General features: G+C 50.2%; 1 protein-coding gene across 39 annotated transcripts in view; it reads right to left on the bottom strand.

Annotated features, from left to right (window-relative positions):
- The window catches only part of LOC144390785 (liprin-beta-2-like), a 47,333-nt gene that overhangs the window by 7,469 nt on the left and 21,497 nt on the right, over positions 1 to 18,367 (bottom strand). For 7 of the 39 annotated variants that reach the window (XM_078097186.1, XM_078097187.1, XM_078097179.1 and 4 more), the window contains 16 exons: positions 17,949 to 18,035; positions 15,397 to 15,510; positions 12,311 to 12,460; positions 7,828 to 8,019; positions 6,883 to 6,975; positions 5,308 to 5,419; positions 5,128 to 5,160; positions 3,036 to 3,097; positions 2,874 to 2,949; positions 2,711 to 2,793; positions 2,559 to 2,626; positions 2,415 to 2,480; positions 2,246 to 2,306; positions 2,062 to 2,109; positions 1,270 to 1,420; positions 55 to 87 (listed from right to left, as the gene is read on the bottom strand). In XM_078097186.1, the coding sequence (XP_077953312.1) occupies positions 55 to 87; positions 1,270 to 1,420; positions 2,062 to 2,109; positions 2,246 to 2,306; positions 2,415 to 2,480; positions 2,559 to 2,626; positions 2,711 to 2,793; positions 2,874 to 2,949; positions 3,036 to 3,097; positions 5,128 to 5,160; positions 5,308 to 5,419; positions 6,883 to 6,975; positions 7,828 to 8,019; positions 12,311 to 12,460; positions 15,397 to 15,510; positions 17,949 to 18,035 (1,429 nt within the window). The remainder of the gene's footprint in view (positions 1 to 54; positions 88 to 1,269; positions 1,421 to 2,061; positions 2,110 to 2,245; positions 2,307 to 2,414; positions 2,481 to 2,558; positions 2,627 to 2,710; positions 2,794 to 2,873; positions 2,950 to 3,035; positions 3,098 to 5,127; positions 5,161 to 5,307; positions 5,420 to 6,882; positions 6,976 to 7,827; positions 8,020 to 12,310; positions 12,461 to 15,396; positions 15,511 to 17,948; positions 18,036 to 18,367) is intronic. The other 32 variants (XM_078097202.1, XM_078097189.1, XM_078097199.1 and 29 more) reach the window with 16 other exon arrangements.

Here is an 18,367-nt window from a genome sequence, read left to right as displayed (position 1 = left end):
ATCGCAAAAAAAGTGTGTTCTCGGCGCGGACGTCTGAATGCGTGCGTACCGTACCTAAAGCCGGAGCGCTGGCACTCCTGCACCGGACTGCACCCGCGGCACAAAGAGAGAGAGAGGGAGAGAAAGGAGAGCCGAGCAGACAGGGAGAGGACACACAGGGGAGCACATGGTTCAGAAGTAGCCAGCCGTTAGTTTAGTTGAAGCTTTTGTAATGCATCCTCTGCGGTTCTCTGCAAACTGACATTTGTGGTGCAGTGAAAACGATATTAGATAAACACTGGGCCTCTTGCAAGAATACGTATCCCTCTATATGATGCAATAATATAGTCCAAAAGATCTCGAACCTCAGTGAGGTTTATTTACCTCAAACTGAACTGTACAAATATGCTGGTTTCATTTTAATGTAGGCTACACGATGTCATTATCAGCTAAATATGTGCTTTACACTATACAGCCTTCGGGTTTCATTTAAACTACTACTTCCTGGCAGAAACGTCTCATCACAAGAACATGACAAATTCATTCTTGAATTATGTATTATTATGTTTTGTGAGGTCACAGCGACTTTTAACATTTTGATCGGTTGATTGTGGCTTTTGACACAAACGTCTTGGATTTGGGACTGAAGAACGTGCCCGTCAGGACGTGTCCTCGGCTGGGAGCCGCTGAGGGGACACGTCTCAGCTCACCGTGTCCCCTCAGAGTTCCTCTACTCTGCATGTACATACGTGTCAATATTATCCCAAATCCTCAATTTGCCCACGAAGGAAGGAACCACGTTTGCATCTGCCTCACAGTGGCCGTTCAAATGATTTTCTCGTGATGTTGTCAACGTTCCAGCTTTGAGATCAGGTCCCTGCCTCCCAGAATCTGACCCCGGGGGGCTGGGGGGGGCCCCGATGAGAAGCATTAAGAAGAAGGATCGGTGCCTCACGATGTCACATCCAAATGCAGCGCGTGTCTCCCACGGGTCTGGACCTAAATGATTGCACTGTCAAAGTATAAAACCCCCACATAGTGAATTCTAAGGTGTGGGGAGGTTTTCCTGTGCCGATGGTGGGTTCCGGGACAGAGGATGTCGTGTGTGTACAGACCGTAAAGCCCTCTCAGGCATATTTGTAATTTGCGATTTTGGGGTAAACAAAATAAAATGAATTGAATTTTGACAGACTTGTCCTTGCATGAGGCCTGATGTCCCACTGAGGCCTCGATCTCTTGTATTCAAACAGGCGGGTGTGATGTAGCGAGTGGCAGGCAGAAGAGACTCACTGAGACTGTAGTCCGGGTCCTGGTCCTGGTCAGAAGACAAATAGTGTCCGTCTGGCCCTCGGTCTCCTTTCAGCTCGGCTCTCGGCTCTCTGTTTTTACCTTTCAGTTTCCCGGGTAGAGTCTGGTACTTGCTCGCCTCCACCTGAGCATCCTGGAGGTCACCGAAAACACAACATGGGCCTCATTTTTTACATTTTTACACGTCCCGGTGCCTTTTTCGTGACGACAGAGCCCTGCTTCCGTCTGAGGAGAGTCAGCGGGACGCTGGGTCCAATGAGAGGACAAAAAGCCAGCAGAGAGAAGACGCTTTGTGTCCAGGCCCTCAGAGTCCCAGACCCACAGGGGGCCGGGTGAGGGATGCATGCAGACGCCTCCTCCCACAGAAAACGGGATTATATAAAGGACGAGGTGCACACACACACACACACACACACTTTCTGGCTGGTTGCTTGTAGCATGCCTGTACTTGTGTAACAGATGTTGATGAGGCGAAGTCGATATTGCAAAACATTTGTGTGTTTCCTCGTCAATTCCCGGCGTCTACTCGAGGAGGAAGCGGGGCCTCCGTCACAGGGCTCCACGATGATTCGTGGCCATGAAACAAAAGCAGATGTACGCGCCGCTTCGTGGATGGCAGGAAAAGAACACTTTGCATGTACACATGAAGAACTGGCTTTGTGGAGACGTGTGAACAGGCAGAAGATCGGCGTTTTGAATGGACTTGACACACACACGGCACGCCGGGGGGGTTGGAGGGGTTAGTCTGAGGGGAGGCATGCAGCAGGTCAGTACCTCTGCCCTTGTGTCTGATTCACTTTCAAGGGGCTGGATCTGTACAGCCTGGAGCCAACGCAGACACAAGAGAAAGGACAGGACCCAGTTAGCGGTTTTAGTTCAATAAGTAGACACGGAGAAAGAAGCAAGCCAACGAGGAGAGTAGGACGGCATCGTGAAAGCCAGTGGAAGCTCAGGAGACCTTTTGGAAGGAGCCACTCTGCAGCTCCTCCAGGCTGCTGGACAGCAACCTGCAGCGATGCCTGCGAACGCAAACGCACACACCTCCCGATCAGAGACGATTACAGCGCCGCGCTCATTGTGGACGACGTGGGAAGTGAGCGGCGCACGAACGCAGAGCTTTCACGTACCACGGGCCGTTGAGGAAGCCGGCGTCCCCGGTGGACGCCTGCGCAGTGTCCGTCGAGTTCCGGAGGCTACAATTGGCACACCGGGCTGCGGTCAATATGCTGCTGTTAGCTGTGTGTGTGTGTGTGTGTGTTGAGTGTTTGTACCTGGAGTCCGATTCTCTCAGGTAGGGCGAGGAAGACAGCATCAGCGGAGACGAGCCTCTGGATGACATCTACGAAGAGACACCCGTCACTTTCATCGGTTTCGCCGTCACTCGCTTTGTCATGAAGTGTTTGCGTCGGCGTCCTCGCCTTACCTCTGACCGGCCGCAATCAGACGGCGCTTTGAGCGCGAGGGCTCCGGGCCGCAGACCGCCGTCCAGCTCCTCCTCGCTGCTCCCTGCAAACGCCACAGAGCAGCACGGCGTCAGGTCACGCACGGCGGGCGGGGGGGGGGCGGGGGCTTCTCAGCCTGCTTACCCTGCGTGAGCGCCATGGCGTCCCTCATCCTCCTGTACTGGCCGAGCAGGACGGTCAGCTTCTCTATGCGTCGGTCCTGTTTTTGTTTAAGGTGAGGGGACCGTCAACACTTCGGACATTGAAGACGCCTCGACAGTGGCGTGATGAACAGGTTGGATTTACCTTTTCCTCGTTTGAAGATAACAACGACTCCATCCCCACCTTCAGCCTCTGGTATTCCTGGTCTAACAAAGACAGACCTGCCGTCAGAATGCTATTCTGGATCCACGGTGACCTTGTGTCTCATTCATTTAGGGCCCCTGATGGACGTGACGGGGTGTTAGCGACAGTCATGGCAGCCATGCTAATGGTAGTAAACAAGCAGGACGGATGCACACTGACAGCGGCGCGGCCCGTGCAGCATCACCTGGGACACACTGCACCAAAGAAAAAGGAAAGCGCAGCAGAAAAAGAGCACACAGACACACACACACAACACAACACTGAGCCACTTGTGTTAGAGGGGAACTCCACCAATCTAACGCACACCGGAATCAGAACCAGAGGCCATTTATTGCTGCACATGTTACACATAGAGGAATCTGACTTGATGCAGTGGCGCGATATAAGGAGAATAATGAAATATAAATAAATGAATAATAATAATAATAATAATCAACAATTGACAATATAAACAGATAAGTATGTTAAAACATGTGTGTATGTCCATGTGTTTCCAAGGTTTGGGGAGTGAGTAGTTCTTGCAGATAGGGAGGTAAATGGTAAATGGTCTGTACTTGTATAGCGTCTTTCTAGTCCGACCACTCAAAGCGCTTCAACACTACATGACATCATTCACCCATTAACACCCATTCATACACTGATGACCGGAGAACCACACACAGTGACACCTGCACCTCAGTAACTAACATCCACACACTGCAGTCGCAGCTACAGGAGCCATCTTGGGTTAAGTGTCTTGCCCAAGCAGAGCCTGGGAATCGAAACCGCCAACCCTCTGATTGGAGGACGACCGCGCTCCCCCACTCACCCACAGGCGCAGGTCCATTTATGCATTTATGAGTGAGGAGTGGAAGTTTGTAGTCAATCCGGAATGAGACGGGGAGCCAGTGTAGTGAGTGAAGGACGGGTGTCATGTGCTCATATTTCCTCTCATCAGGACCCTGGCAGCGCTGTTTAGGACGGATTGTAGATTCAGGATATTCTTGCCAGTGATTCCAGTAGAAAGTGAGTGACAGCAGTCCAGTCTTGAGATTAATTCACGGACAAGCTTCTCTGACAGGGTCAACGTGGGCGGAGTTTGGAGATGTTTTTGAGATGTTAGAAGGAGGTTTTGCACAGATATTTGATATGGTCATTAAAGGTCAGCTGAGGGTCAAACCTAACTCCCCGATTGGTAACTGTGGAGGAGAGGGCTACGACCTGACTGTCGAAGGTGGGATGGATAATGGAGGATGACTGAACCTGGTGTGGAGTGCCAACAAGAAAGGCTTCGGTTTTGGAACTGTTTATCTGGAGGAGGGTTGCTGGGTCAATGGGGGACATGGACTTGGTTCAAGAGACCAACTGCTGAGGGCAGTAGTGCTAGTAAGCACTACTGCCTGTGAGTACGGTGGAATAATGGCTTCATGTCCCATCAATCGTCATCACTAAGCCCAGAGTACTTTCTCTCCTCACAGGTTCCTATGGGTTATGGTCCTAACTGGACCTTGGTCCTGCCTCTACCTCTAGCAGTTCTAGTGGTTCAGTGGCCAAAGGGAACGGAAACATTACACTGATCGTCTTCATTGTCTACCCTCCCATGGGCCCACGGGGCCTTCACACGTTGACATGACGTGCGGCGCCGGGGATCGACCTACCGATCGAAGGACGACCCTGCTCTCCACTGGGCCCCAGTCGCCCAAACCAAACGAGACCGAAGCCTGGTAGATGGCGCTGTGCGTTGAAGGTCATACATGCATCTGCACCTTTCCGTTGTCAACAGGCCATGCCGTCAGGTATAAGCCCCATGCGTGCTAATGAAGCTGGAATGTTTACTACGACCAACACAAACGGAAGCTCGGCTGTGGTCCAAACCTAAACCCATCACTTTGCCACCACTTGACATTTTGCTGGTTTCACGCTTTGAGATCGCGCCAAATAACTCACTTGGCAACGGTAATGCATCAATGTATTATACAAAGTTACACATGAATCGAGGCAGCTCGGTGTACAGTGAGGTTCGGGGTTGGAGCAGCAGCAGATGATGCCTTACATTTGTTAATCAGCTGCTTGATATACACCTCTTCTACAGCAGGGGTCAGCAGAGAGTCAGAGAGCCGTCAAGTACAGGCAGACGAGAGAGAGGGACATTTTGGTTAGAAGTTACAGCAGGTGTCTCTCTCGGGCACACATCTGCACGGACAGATGTGGATGTACAGGGAGTGGGGAGTACCTCTCTCCGCGTTGTCATTGGCTGAGCCGCCCCGGGCCAGCAGCTGGGTCTGCAGACATTCGATCTCGGCGTCTTTTGTCGCCACAAGCTGCTGCAGCTCCGATATCTGCGCCTGTGGAGGAGGGTAGAGTGCGTGTGATCCACGGACGTCCAACCTGTAACACCGAAGAAGCTGTACGCCATCGCTGAGATCTGACATCAGACGAGTTGCTCTCTGGGAAGACTAACTGAGTCCATTGTCGGCCAAAGGACGGATGAGAGTAACGAGACATTGTCCCCCTGTCATATGCTCTCCACTGACCCATAGTCCCATGTAACTCACTTGTGTTCTAATGACCCTCTACTTGAAGCGCTGCCCTCACGAGCTTAGTGTTCTCAGGTTAGATGTTCTGGTTTGACTGCGACCCCGCTGACCTCCCCCCTCCCTGTGGACCGTCCCGTCGGCGAAAGGCATGAAAGATTGATTTCCTCTATGAATTCAGAACCTTCTGGTGGTTGAGAATACGGCTTGCACCTGACAAACTCATCTGAGCTGTTGGAGACGGTGTGACGGCCCTACAGATGTTGATCAGTCTTTCTTCAGTTCACCGTGTCTGGAGGCATTCACACTTTGATAAAGGGCTTAATAGCTTCCTGATGTGGGTCACACACACACACACACACACACACACAGTCCATCTCTCAGAGACATCAGAAGGACAAACAAAGCCAAAGGAAAGAGGAGCTGCGAGCACAAAATAAGGAAATGAGGAAGTAGACGAGGAAGACGAAGAAGCAAACGAGAAGAGGAGGGACAGCGGGACTGGGTGCTGATTGGAAGACGGGGACAAGCACGGGAGACCGGAGCCAGACGAGGCGGAAGAGGAGGCACCTGCGCGCCGCGCCAGCGCTCCTCCCAGCGCCGCTTCTCCGACTGCGTGCGCTCCACCGTCACGAGCGACTGGTAACACGCGCGGAGAGAGTGCGAGCTGGACAGCTGGAGAGAGCAGAGACACAGGAAGAGGGTAACGACGGGTGGAGGGGGGGGGGGGGGGGTAAGGGATGAGGAGAAGGCAGAGAGAGAGCGAGCGAGCCGCAGAGATGGGAGGCGAAGAGGAGGAAGGAAGCACTGTGAGCGCAGGGAAAGCAATGGCGCCGACACTCACAAAGAGTCAGAGAGACGCGCTTCCTAAACCCGGTCAAATGTGTCCAGCCGCGTCTTGGCGAAATGAAAATGACCAAACGCAATTAGTAGATTAGTACCGGTCTCATGTCTGTGACGAACCGTCCAATACCGACCGACACCGTCCGTCCGTCTGATGAAATGTCCGATATACTGTTTCCAAATCAAGTCACACTGAGGGGGGGGACCGTTAGCAGTCTGACCTCCGACCTTTGGTGGTTTGCTAGTAACCTTATGGGGAGGAAAGAGCTTATGTGTGTGTTTTCCAATAGGTTGGTTGGTTGTTTATCCAGTTTTACAGTTCTCGAATAAAAGCCCCAAACTGGCACGTGACCGATTCCTCGTTCACTGGTCCAACACGTGGCCTTCATACAGTGTGTGAGCTCGCGGCCTGCGTGGGCCTCATCAAGTACCTTAGTGGCTCTCAGTCTCCTCTCAGACTGCTCCTTCTCTCCCTCCACTTCCTCCAATCTGCTCCTCAGCTGCTTCACTTCTTGTAGCAAATCCTACAGGGGAAAAAAAAAAGACACAGCTTTGTTTACTCCGCACGTCTGTTTCGGAGCAATTGTCAAGCGGCCTAAACATGCAGGGGGGGGGGGGACACACCTACTAGTTAGGAAAAGGACGTGAATCCCATCCTAATGTCACAATGAGCAACATTAGCCGTGTAACATGCCAACATAGAAACGGGAGGGTTCACAGTGGTTACAAAAGGTCTCCCAAACTGTACGGTGGTTAATAAAGGAAACCCAGAGACGACCCAACGAGTCAAAGAGCTGGACAGGCGGCTCGCTGCCACTGTCCAAAGAAACCTCGCTCAGCACCACGCCGTTATCGGAACAGCATGGTGAGCCCATCCACCCGGTCAGTGAAGGGGGAAAACCGGCTCACGACGCTGTGTTAGTAGAGGGAGGAACCACCGTCATGCAAGCAAATCCAAACCAAAACACCAGAGCAACAGGATTTAGAGACAAAACCCGGATCGGCGCTGAAATGCGTTTGTCCAAAGGCTACGAATACTTGAGGAGTCAGAGAGACGCCTAAAGTAGGTCACACTGCGCTAACGTAGGGTTCCTCGCTTGTCACCAACTCAGCCTCAACCTTCATAAACCCCTCAAAATGAATGGAAAGTATTTGAAAAGTCTCTCAAAATCTGCAAGAGCAAGAGAGCAGTGAGCGTGACCCCCCCCCCCGACACCATCTGCAAACACTCTACGAGCAAGGGTTGTTAGTTTGATTCTGTGGGGAGCTCCAAACACTCCAAACACCGGCTGGCGTGAGGGCTGGTCAGGAAAAAGGGAGACGAGAGGAAGTGACGGGGAAGGAGGGGAAGGAGTTCATCCGTCTAGTCTCCCTACGTGTACAGTCTCTCCTCCGTGGCGCTCCCTCCGGTCCGAGCCGGCTAACCCGGCCTGGCTCAGGCCGCCCCCGGCCTCCCCCCGCCGGGACTCCCTCTCCTCCAGGGCCCGTTTCTCCTGGATGCGAGTGCTGATCTCCTCCTGAAACCTGCACATCTGCTCCTGAAGCTCGCTGATGAAATTCACCACACACTGGGGTCGGGTGCAGGAGACGAGGGGGACAGAAGGGGGGGGGGAGGAGGAGACGAGAGTAGGGGAGGGGAGAGGCGACGAGAGGAGGAGAAGGTGGGAGGAAAGGGGAGATGAGAGGGGACAAGAGTGGAGGTGAGAGTAGGAGAGGACAATCACTTTTTTTATCATTTCAGCATCTGGGAAAGCCGTCGATCTACTGAGGAAACTTTAAACTTCACACGCTTTAAACAACTTAACATACAAATAAGAAAGTGGGTACAGGAGAAGGAATTAGAGTAGAGATCTTTGTTAGCTGGAAGATGAGCAGACGATATGATCATCACATGTGAACACCCGGTCCAATCCAGTCAGAGGGCTTCCAGGTCCCAACAGGGTCCAGATAAAGGTCCTACAGTGAGAGACTCGTCTTTTCCTGACAGGCAACACGTCAAACATTCCAGTGTCACCACTCACACCTCCAGTGCTCCTAGTCAGACGGACCAGGCTCCTCCTGCAGCAGATGTAATAGCACCAACATTGTTTGTTGTTTTTTCCCCCCACTTCCCAATATCAGTATTATTATCAGGTCTAAAATATCAGAAATCTATACCTATAATCTATCCATTTTGCCCACTAAGCTGCTTAGGACACCACATGTCAAACGGGGACCATAAAAGTGTCTTACACCCTGATGTGGTCCAAACCCGTCACAGCTCCAGGCCGAGTGAGGACCACGTGAGCCAGAATCTGTGGCCAGCGGGAGGAAGAGGACTCGCGTGAAACACGAATGCGCGGTGCGGTTGAAATAACCCCGCGGGGTTTGTGTGGTCCGCGGCGGGGAAAGTGTTTGGCCCCTCGGAAATGCTCGGAGTGGATGCCAGCCATTCCTCCTGCAGCTGTTACAAACCGCACACACACACACACTCACTGACAAGAACCTAGACCGCCGTCAGCTGCCACCATGACCAAAGCAGAACATTTGATGCGTTTGATCCGGTGTGCGTGCACGCGAGCCAGACCAATTGTTCAGCTCACCGCCGCCACCTCTGCTCATCCTGTGGCGATGGCGGCTTTGGTCTTTCCCCAAAGCGCATCATCCATTCAGCCATTCGCACCCGTTCAGCTGCCAGTGGTTCCATTTCTTTCGTGCGTTTGCGCATGTGAGTAAAAGAGTAAAAAGGTAAATGTGCTCGCACGGCGATCTTCTAGTCTTCGACCGCTGCGACACTATCGTTCGCCCGTTTGCAGCCATTCGTGGACTGAGTAGAACCGAACACCATTAAGCTACATCTCTGCGTCTAACAGATCATAATGCGTTCAATGCTTTAGTGGCAACCGACAGCAAGGAACAACGGCGAAGGTTTGTAGAACGGCCACGTCGTTTTGTTGGTCGCTCCACAACTTTGGTCCACGCGGAGATCAACAACTGTTGGATTGGTGTCCACCGACTTTCGTGTTCCCTTCAGAAGGAACCTGAATGCCTTTAGTGATGCCTTCACTTGTCCCCTAGAGGGATGTTTTTCCTCGGGGTAATCAATAAGCCGATCTATATGCTACAGTTAGTTAGTCTTTAGTGGAGGTAGAGTCTGAAGAGGTGTGACTTTAGTCTGAAGATGTGAAGGCTCTCTGTGGTCCTGGTGTCTTCAGAGACCTCCTTCCACCATTTAGGGGCCAGGACAGCAAAGAGTGGTGATCTAGTCGAGTGTTTTGCTCTCAGTGAGGGAGGAACGAGCAGTTTATCACATGCAGAGCGGAGAGTGCGGGTCGGGATGTCGGGTTGGACCAGGTCCTGGATGTAAGCTGGACCCCATCCATTCACAGCATGGTATGTGAGCACCATGTTTAGAACTGGATGCGGGCGGCCACCGGTAGCCAGTGAAGAGAGCGGAGGAGTGGAGTAGTGTGGGAGAACTTAGGAAGGTTAAAGACCAGACGAGCTGCTGCAGAGGTGGAATGGCGGTAGCAGGGGAGAATATATATATATATATATTCCGTCTGAACTGTTAACTAGTTTACAATCTGTCTGGTGGCTGCCTTCTCCATGAGCAACGTCTCAATAACCACAGGCTTCCTGTTACCTGTACAAAAGGATAGCCAAGCCACAGCTGGTTCCATCAGTGATCTGAGCAACAATAGTTATTTTGTGTGGCAAATGTCACTGGAATGGATACATCTGAAGATCTCACCTCGTTTACATTATGTGGGCTAATGTGGCTTCCTGACCCAAGAACCGGTCTGACACCGACTGCTGACAAGACTTTTCCTTACCCGACCCGAAAGCTTGTTTCCACATAAAATGTGACCCCGGAGGAGTCACTTTTGTCACTTTGGTCGTCTCACGCAGGCAGGCGTCGCTGGCAGCTACCTCGCCGTCGCGGGACAGTAAAACAATATTTCCACAGTGCATATTGTCATTCCTCCCGCTGCTTTTGTCCTCTCATGGAGCCCATGCTCATCACGCTCCGTCCATGAGTGTGCAACAAAAACACACTGAATCCTGTTTATTCCATCAATGCATTGCCATGGGGGCTGGAGGCCTCGTGACACACACACACACACACACACACACACACACACACACACACACACACACACACACAGTGCTAAATTACAAGAGCAGCTTCAGTATCTTGTGGCGTCATCGGGGAGCAGCTGGGTGACACAATGAACAAAGTCCAAACAAAGAACCTAGTGACAAGACAAGGGAAGACTGCTCAACTAGCTAGGGTGGCATGCCCGTCCATGTGTGTGTGTGTGTGTGTGTGTGTGTGGGCACCATTATTTGTGTACGTCTTCTTCTTGTGGATATATAATGCAGAAAAAAAGCAAACCAAAAAGGAGGACTAAAGACCTTTGGAGAACTCAGTGGTTTTTGTGTTTCGGGTAGTGGCCCTTGACACATTAGCTAGAGTGGAACTAAGCCGGTGTTTGGGGAGAACAACTGCATGTGTTAAAAAAAAAACATGTTGCATGAAACCTTCTGTCTTTCCCCTCTTCAATGAGCAGCTAACAGCCCCAAAGCGGATCTGTGAACAGACGCTCTCCTGCCACCAGGCAACAGTTGGGTTCTGTGTATTCCACAACTGCTGCAACTCTACCTATTGTATTGGCAACCATTACCATTTTTAATTGTGATTGATCGCACTATTTTTTGCAATTAAAAGTTGTTTATTTGGTACTTTTATTTATGCAAATTATTTTTCTTCTTATAAATTAAATTGAATTAAAATTTTAATTTAAAATGAAAAAAATCTAAATGAAATCGAATAACCAAAAGCCAGGGCATTAACATTAATGTTCACAATGCTTATTGATGAGTGATTAGAAACAGTACACGTGGGTCCCAGGGAGGGAATCAGGTGAGGGGGAACTTTAAAATTTAAAATAAAAAAGAGATCACTCCCGTTCATTTCTCCACCCGTTGTTTTCCGGGTTTGGGTTCATGCGAGCGCTGACCTGACTGACTGCATTTGTGTGTCTGAATGTGTTTTCACAGCCAGTCCCCAACGATGTCACAGGAAGTGATGCATCTTTCTCTGGCAATACCAACGTGTATTTATCTGGAATAAAGAAGACGCAGGCATGACTAGTTAAATGACGTCTACAAATGTGCTACTTCCCTTTATAGCTGCAAGTAGTTACAGCGGTGCAATATCTCAAGTGTATTAGCAAGGTAACAAAGTGCAGCGAGCTGAAGGAAATTAAACTTTTTGGGGTATTAAAACCACATTTGAAGGGACAGTGAGAGTCATAACACTTGTTAACTAGATATTATGATGACTTATTACAGTACTATGCAATGTTGGTTTGGACTGATGTACTGTAAGTATGTGCACGATTACCAATGTACTTAATCTATGTACAAAAATTGATAATATAATATTGCGAGGAGCGCTTCACCCGAGAGCTCTTTTTTTTTTAATGTTTCCATAACAACCGTGTTGATGACATCCCATTTGCCGCTTCGCTTTTTATTTTCTATTTTGCTGCTTTTGGCAACCTTTGCAAGTTTCACGCCGTGGAAACTAGAAAAAAAATGTATCCGTGTACTCATCGCAGCTCCCGACCAGCTTCTGACAAACGAAACGAGCCTCTCCTCCCATTAACTACGGTGACGCGACCACGTTCACCTTGAAGAGTCGGGACTGGCCACGCAGTCCACGTCCACTCTAGATGGAGAATCTAGAGAAAGGACACTTAGTGGACACTGCCTACGTTGTTGGACGTAGTTCATATGTGCATACGTCACACTTCTGAAAATGCCGCAGTACGATTCAACGAGCAGCAGCTGAAACACACGCAGCCCTCGTACCTCGGCCTTGTTCTGCTGGGCGTCCGCGGGGTCCTGTGGCGGGGCGTCGGTGTGCGTCCTCTCCGCGCTGACCAGCTCCAGTTTGAGGTGGGACATCTCGTCCATCAGGTCCAGCTTCTGGGACTCCAGAGAGCTCCTGCTCATCAGCTCCTGGGGAAAACGAGTATGACGCTTTGAAAGTAGCGCCGGGGGGCTTTTACGACGCACACCTAAAGAAATGAGGAATACACATCGGTATCTATCGGAGATACGCAACGGGAAGCCATCAGCGCGCTACTCCTCTCAGGGGCGATGTTGTTCCCACGCTAGCAGAGCAGGCCAGGCCAGGGGCCCAGACCCCACAAAGCTAAATATACACCGGCGAGCAGGGGGGGGGGGGCTGGTGTTCATACAGCGCCGCGCTTCTCTGGAATGACGCGGAGAAAAAGAATGTGTTTAAAAAGAGGGCGAGAGAGGCTGCTGAACGTGAAGACGTACGCGTTTCCTCTTGAGTCACACAAAACGCACGTGTGCGTCTAATGCTTTCGTTTCCTCGTCTAATCCCACTTCCTCTCGCATTAATTCACTTGAAGTAAGGTTCGGTCCGCTTAGAGTCAGACGGACCGTGAAGGCGGAGGTACCTTGCAATTGACAGGTGAAAGTGTTAAAAGTCTTTCACGGCGTATTTTATTAGCAAAAAGCAAGCTTACGATGGCTAAACGACACTAAAGACATTTTCATTCCAACCGAATACGTTTTGAAGAAACATTATTTCAACATTGATCAGCGCTGTAGTAATTAAGGATTCCACAACTAAGGAAAACAACAGCCATCAACCTTGAGCTACATGCTAACGTCAGCATGCTAACACGCTCACAGCGACAATCACGACGGCGTTTAACGTAGTCAGTGTCTTAGTTTAGCGTCTTATGCTAACACAACAGTGCAGTGAGACCGATGGGAATGCCACAAGGACACCTTTACGTTTGTAAATGACTCATTCTCATGTCATTATTCAGGCATATATACGGATAACAGGAGCTTCCACACACAGTGACACCTGCCCATCAGTCTATCTGACATTACTGCTGGAGCAGTTAAGGCGTAAAGTGTCTTTAGAGCCGGGGATCGAACCTTCGATGAAAAGACGATCCTGCTCTACCGCGGGGATCATGGGTATCGTCAGTATACGTTGTCCGGCCACCATGAAGCGAAATGCGATCCATCCGACGGTTATCGAGACCCTCCAGTGATTGATCATAAAAGACCATTTGGTGTATGTGGAGCACATACTCAAACTGATGCACATGTTTTTTCTCTTGAGTTGATTAGGCACTGAAGGGGCGCTTGTTCTGTGTATAAACGTGGAGACCGCAGAGGGATCCCATACCACCCAAATGGAAAGATCACGTGGTAAACCTTTTGAGTCAACACCACAGCCACAGACATACTGACAGCTAAAACCTCATAATCTCTCCAGCTCAGCGCGCACACACACACACACACACACACGTTCTTAAGTCGCGGCAGCTGACTGTCAGTTTGTAATCTAACACTAGTCTCACTTACAGCAGGATAAGCTGCAGTCTTTCGAGGTCATTTATCAGAACTTGTGGTCATGGCTCAAAGCTCGGCTGCCGGACATCTGCTTCGCTTTAAATTACGAGGAGCAACGGGTGAAACATCCACACAGATCTCTTTAAAGAGGCGTCTTCGTCTTGACAAGATAAACTGTTGAATACGACACGTTATGCACACACACACATGACTGAAGAGTGTCTTTTGCGACCTACAGAGATGTTCAGGGCAGGCAACACACACGGGAATTATTAAAAACAAGTTGGATGAAGATGAGTGGGACACAGGCCTAGATGCCTGGAGATTGTTTCCCCTCTGCCCTAATGGGGAGGAGAGGACAAAGAGCTTGTTGATGGCTCAAACAGAGAGCCGATTCTGGGATACAAAGAGCTGTGCCCTCGCCGTTTGCCTCATCACTGACGTCAAGTAAAAAAAATCATTAAAAAGGCACTTGAGACCTTCAAACGGGTTTCACACTACTGATTTCCAGCAGTTTCGTGTACCTGCAGTCCAGTCGAACCGCCAAGGCATGGTGACCACCCTGATACCGATGCTCAACCCCCCCACGGGGGACATGGGCACGTGGAGGCTCAATGTGGTCATTTTACATTTCAGGCTTGTTCCTCACGATCAAGTCACTCCTCGAAAAATAAAGCTATTTGTCTTCTTAAAGAACACATTCCTTCTTCTCAATCTCAAATACCGAAATAGCGCCTCTCAGCATCGACGGTCCATGTAAAGGTACCCTTATAGCGTCAGGACGGCATGTACAGTACGGTTATATAAGTATGAGCATTAGAGTACCAAAGAGGTCTCCTTCACAATACAGGGGTTGGGGTTATTGTTGTAACATTTAAAGCTCTGGCGCAATGAGAAGCTTTGCCCTTCCAGGGGATCCGTCACACGAGGTCCACAGTCTAAAGTCATACTGTGCCACTCCTTTCATTTAGTCATGTACAGTCCATCCGCACAGCTATCGTTGACCCCTCTTCAACTAAAAAAAACAAGTACACTAACAAGATCAGGGGCTGATTGATTTCCTCGTGATTATCCGTTATTCATATTAAATAACAGTATCGTTTGGAACATCTGGGAGCATGTGTCCCGTTTTCAACATGAATGAATAAAGTAATACAGTTTAGCTGGCCCACACACACACACTCAGGTCCTCTACAGACACAGGATGGGTCAATGCGGACATCTCCAGATGGTTATCGGTCTTTCAGTTTGAGCAGTTTCATCGTAAAACCCATCCATACGCAGAAGCTAAAGCTATGGGAGCTATTTGGGGTCTGGCCCAGGGACACATTCACAGGGACTAGCGGGATCGAAACCCCCGTTCTGATTGAAGGACAACCCTGCTGTCCCACAGTCAACCAGCGAGCAGTGTTCTCCATGTCGTATCTGGACCTTGAGCTTTAAATGGGACTGTTCTGGCACACGCAGGCCACATCATCTGCATCCTCCAACAACTACAGACGCTTGTGTTACACTTGTGTGTTACAGACGTGATCGTGTGACGGCCTCACCTGTTGCAGCATCTCTTCAGTGGAAGCCAGTTTCTTCCGGTGCTCCTCCAGACAGCTCTCCAGGTCTCGGATCTTCTCTCCCTGGGCCTCCACCTGGTCAGTCAGGACGCTCACCTACAATTGCGAATGGTGACAAATGCATTCCCGATTAGAAAAACATCCACAGGCCGAGCTGAATTCACAGAAAGCTCCCGCTGATGCAATCGTTGCTGCATAACCAGAAGACACACGTTTATGTGGTGGCGATGAAAACACCACCTACCCAAGTTTCATCAACACCCAAACACGAATCTAAACCGGTCTTATCACCAACATCATCTGGTCTCTTTCTCTTCCTTGTGTCCACACAGTGGCACATTCATCCTGGCAAACGTCTACTCCAGAAGAAAACACATGTACTTTACTTACCGACTCTGAGTCCCTTCAGGTTCTCTAACTAAATGCCAACACACACACACAGACAACACCTCACACAAACAAGAGTCTCGAAGGAGCGGCACCCAAAGAGAAGATGTGGCAGGGAACCTGCCGGCAGCCAGTTCATTCAGGAGGAACTCCAGTCCACCTCCAACGTCAACCAATCACAGCTGCGCTAACACGCGCGATGTGTAACAAGCAGGTGTGTGAGGGGGGGGCAAATGTGAGGAGTTTATGAACCAGCGCCACCCAGTAGGGTGGTGCGTTAAACGCCTGCGCCAAACAAACAGTAGAAAACAAACAGTCAGCAGAGCATGTGTGTAAGGTCCCTAATGGACCTGTTGGTTGATTTTTATATTTTGCAGTATTACAAACTGAAGGGCGCAAAAAAAAAAAAGTAAAGCTATGTATTTTTATCAATTTTATACACAAAAAGCACCTATGCACACAATCGAGGCAGTGTTCCCTCCCGAAGGCCCGGAGCAGACAGCTGGTCAAGATCTCAGCTATTAGAATCACGCAGAGCAGGAGAGCCTGCAGACATCACGCAGAGCACACTTATACAATCTTCTGCTTTGGGCGCCGATGTTGGTAGTTACTGTAAACACCTGCTCAGACAGGTTTAAGGTGTCTGGACACGTTTGTTAGGAAATATTCAGTTCTAGGATTACAGACTAGGAGCTGAGCTGTTTTTCTCCGTGGCGTCAAACCCTCCGGACTCAAATGAACTTTCCAAGAAAAGCAACTGAGCCGGAGTAACAATTATGATGCTATTTGAATGAATCCAATGCAGATGTGCGCTGGCAGACAGACAGGAAACATGGGGCGGGGGGCATGCAGCACACAGTCAGAGATGGAATCAAACGGGACGTTTGGGGTTTTCATGCTGCACGTTCTCCTCACAAGATGGAGAACGGTTTGGATTTTGCAGACTCTCTCAGTGGATGGGGACTTTGGCACCTGTTGCTTACTCGTTAAGGGACCACGTTAAGGGGCCACGTCACGGGACCATGTTACAGGGCCACGTCACGGGACCACGTTAAGGGGCCACGTCATGGGACCATGTTACAGGGCTACGTCACAGGACCCAGTTAAGGGACCACGTCATGGGACCACATTAAAGGGCCACGTCATGGGACCATGTTACAGGGCCACGTCACAGGACCCCGTTAAAGGACCACGTCATAGGGCCACGTCATGGGACCATGTTACAGGGCCACGTCATGGGACCATGTTACAGGGCCACGTCACAGGACCCCGTTAAAGGACCACGTCATAGGGCCACGTCATGGGACCATGTTACAGGGCCACGTCATGGGACCATGTTACAGGGCCACGTCATGGGACCATGTTACAGGGCCACGTCACAGGACCCCGTTAAAGGACCACGTCATAGGGCCACGTCATGGGACCATGTTACAGGGCCACGTCACAGGACCACGTCATGGGACCATGTTACAGGGCCACGTCACAGGACCACATTAAGGGGCCACGTCTTGGGACCACATTAAAGGGCCACGTCATGGGACCATGTTACAGGGCTACGTCACAGGACCAGGTTCAGGGGCCACGTTACAGGGCCACGTCGCAGGACCAGATTCAGGGGCCACGTTACAGGGCCACGTCACAGGACCAGGTTCAGGGGCCACGTTACAGGGCCACGTCACAGGACCAGGTTCAGGGGCCACGTTACAGGGCCACATCACAGGACCACGTTATGGGGCCACATTACAGGGCCACGTCACGGGACCACATTAAAGGGCCATGTCATGGGACCACGTTACAGGGCCACGTCACAGGACCAGGTTCAGGGGCCACGTTACAGGGCCACATCACAGGACCAGGTTCAGGGGCCACGTTACAGGGCCACATCACAGGACCAGGTTCAGGGGCCACGTTACAGGGTCATGTTACGAAACAAAAAACAAGACTGCGAGAAAAAAAGAGTTCTAAACACAAGAGGAAACCCGACACTTTCTACTGTAACATTAGTTACAATATAGGAATTATTCAAAATACAAATTTGACATCTACTCCTCAATCAAAGGAACGTATTGAGATCAGACATATATATCAGCAAATTTAAAGACAGTGATTCGTATTAAAAAGAAGGTACTAAGCGGTACGTCTCTGACCTGTAGCACCAGAGACTCCTTGTCCCCTTCTAGGCGGAGCAGTCGTTCCTGGCAGCTTTCATTGTTGGCTGGAGAACACAAGTCCACCTGGATGGAGACACAGAGAGACGTGGAAATGAACCTTTGTTTATTCGCAACATGGATCAGGATTTCTCAAGAGAAACGCAATTTTGCAGGTGCATTTTGCACCTAAAACATTGAGTTTCATTCTGTGGGTGGTGGAGACCAAAACAGTGCTGGAAGCACCGACAGGAGGAGTTACGGCCAAACACTAGTAACTAGTACTAGCTGCAAATGTCAGTTTTTTTCATGGTTGTTCATAGTAACGAACACATGAATATCTTACATTGTGCAGTTCACTGAGGTAAATGCGAAGAGGTTCTAGCAGAGGATGTAGAACACCTAGAACATAGACACGC

Source organism: Gasterosteus aculeatus, chromosome Y, assembly GCF_964276395.1.
Source record: "Gasterosteus aculeatus chromosome Y, fGasAcu3.hap1.1, whole genome shotgun sequence".
NCBI classification, from domain to species: Eukaryota; Metazoa; Chordata; class Actinopteri; order Perciformes; family Gasterosteidae; genus Gasterosteus; species Gasterosteus aculeatus.
This window is presented reverse-complemented; position numbering and strand designations above follow the sequence as displayed.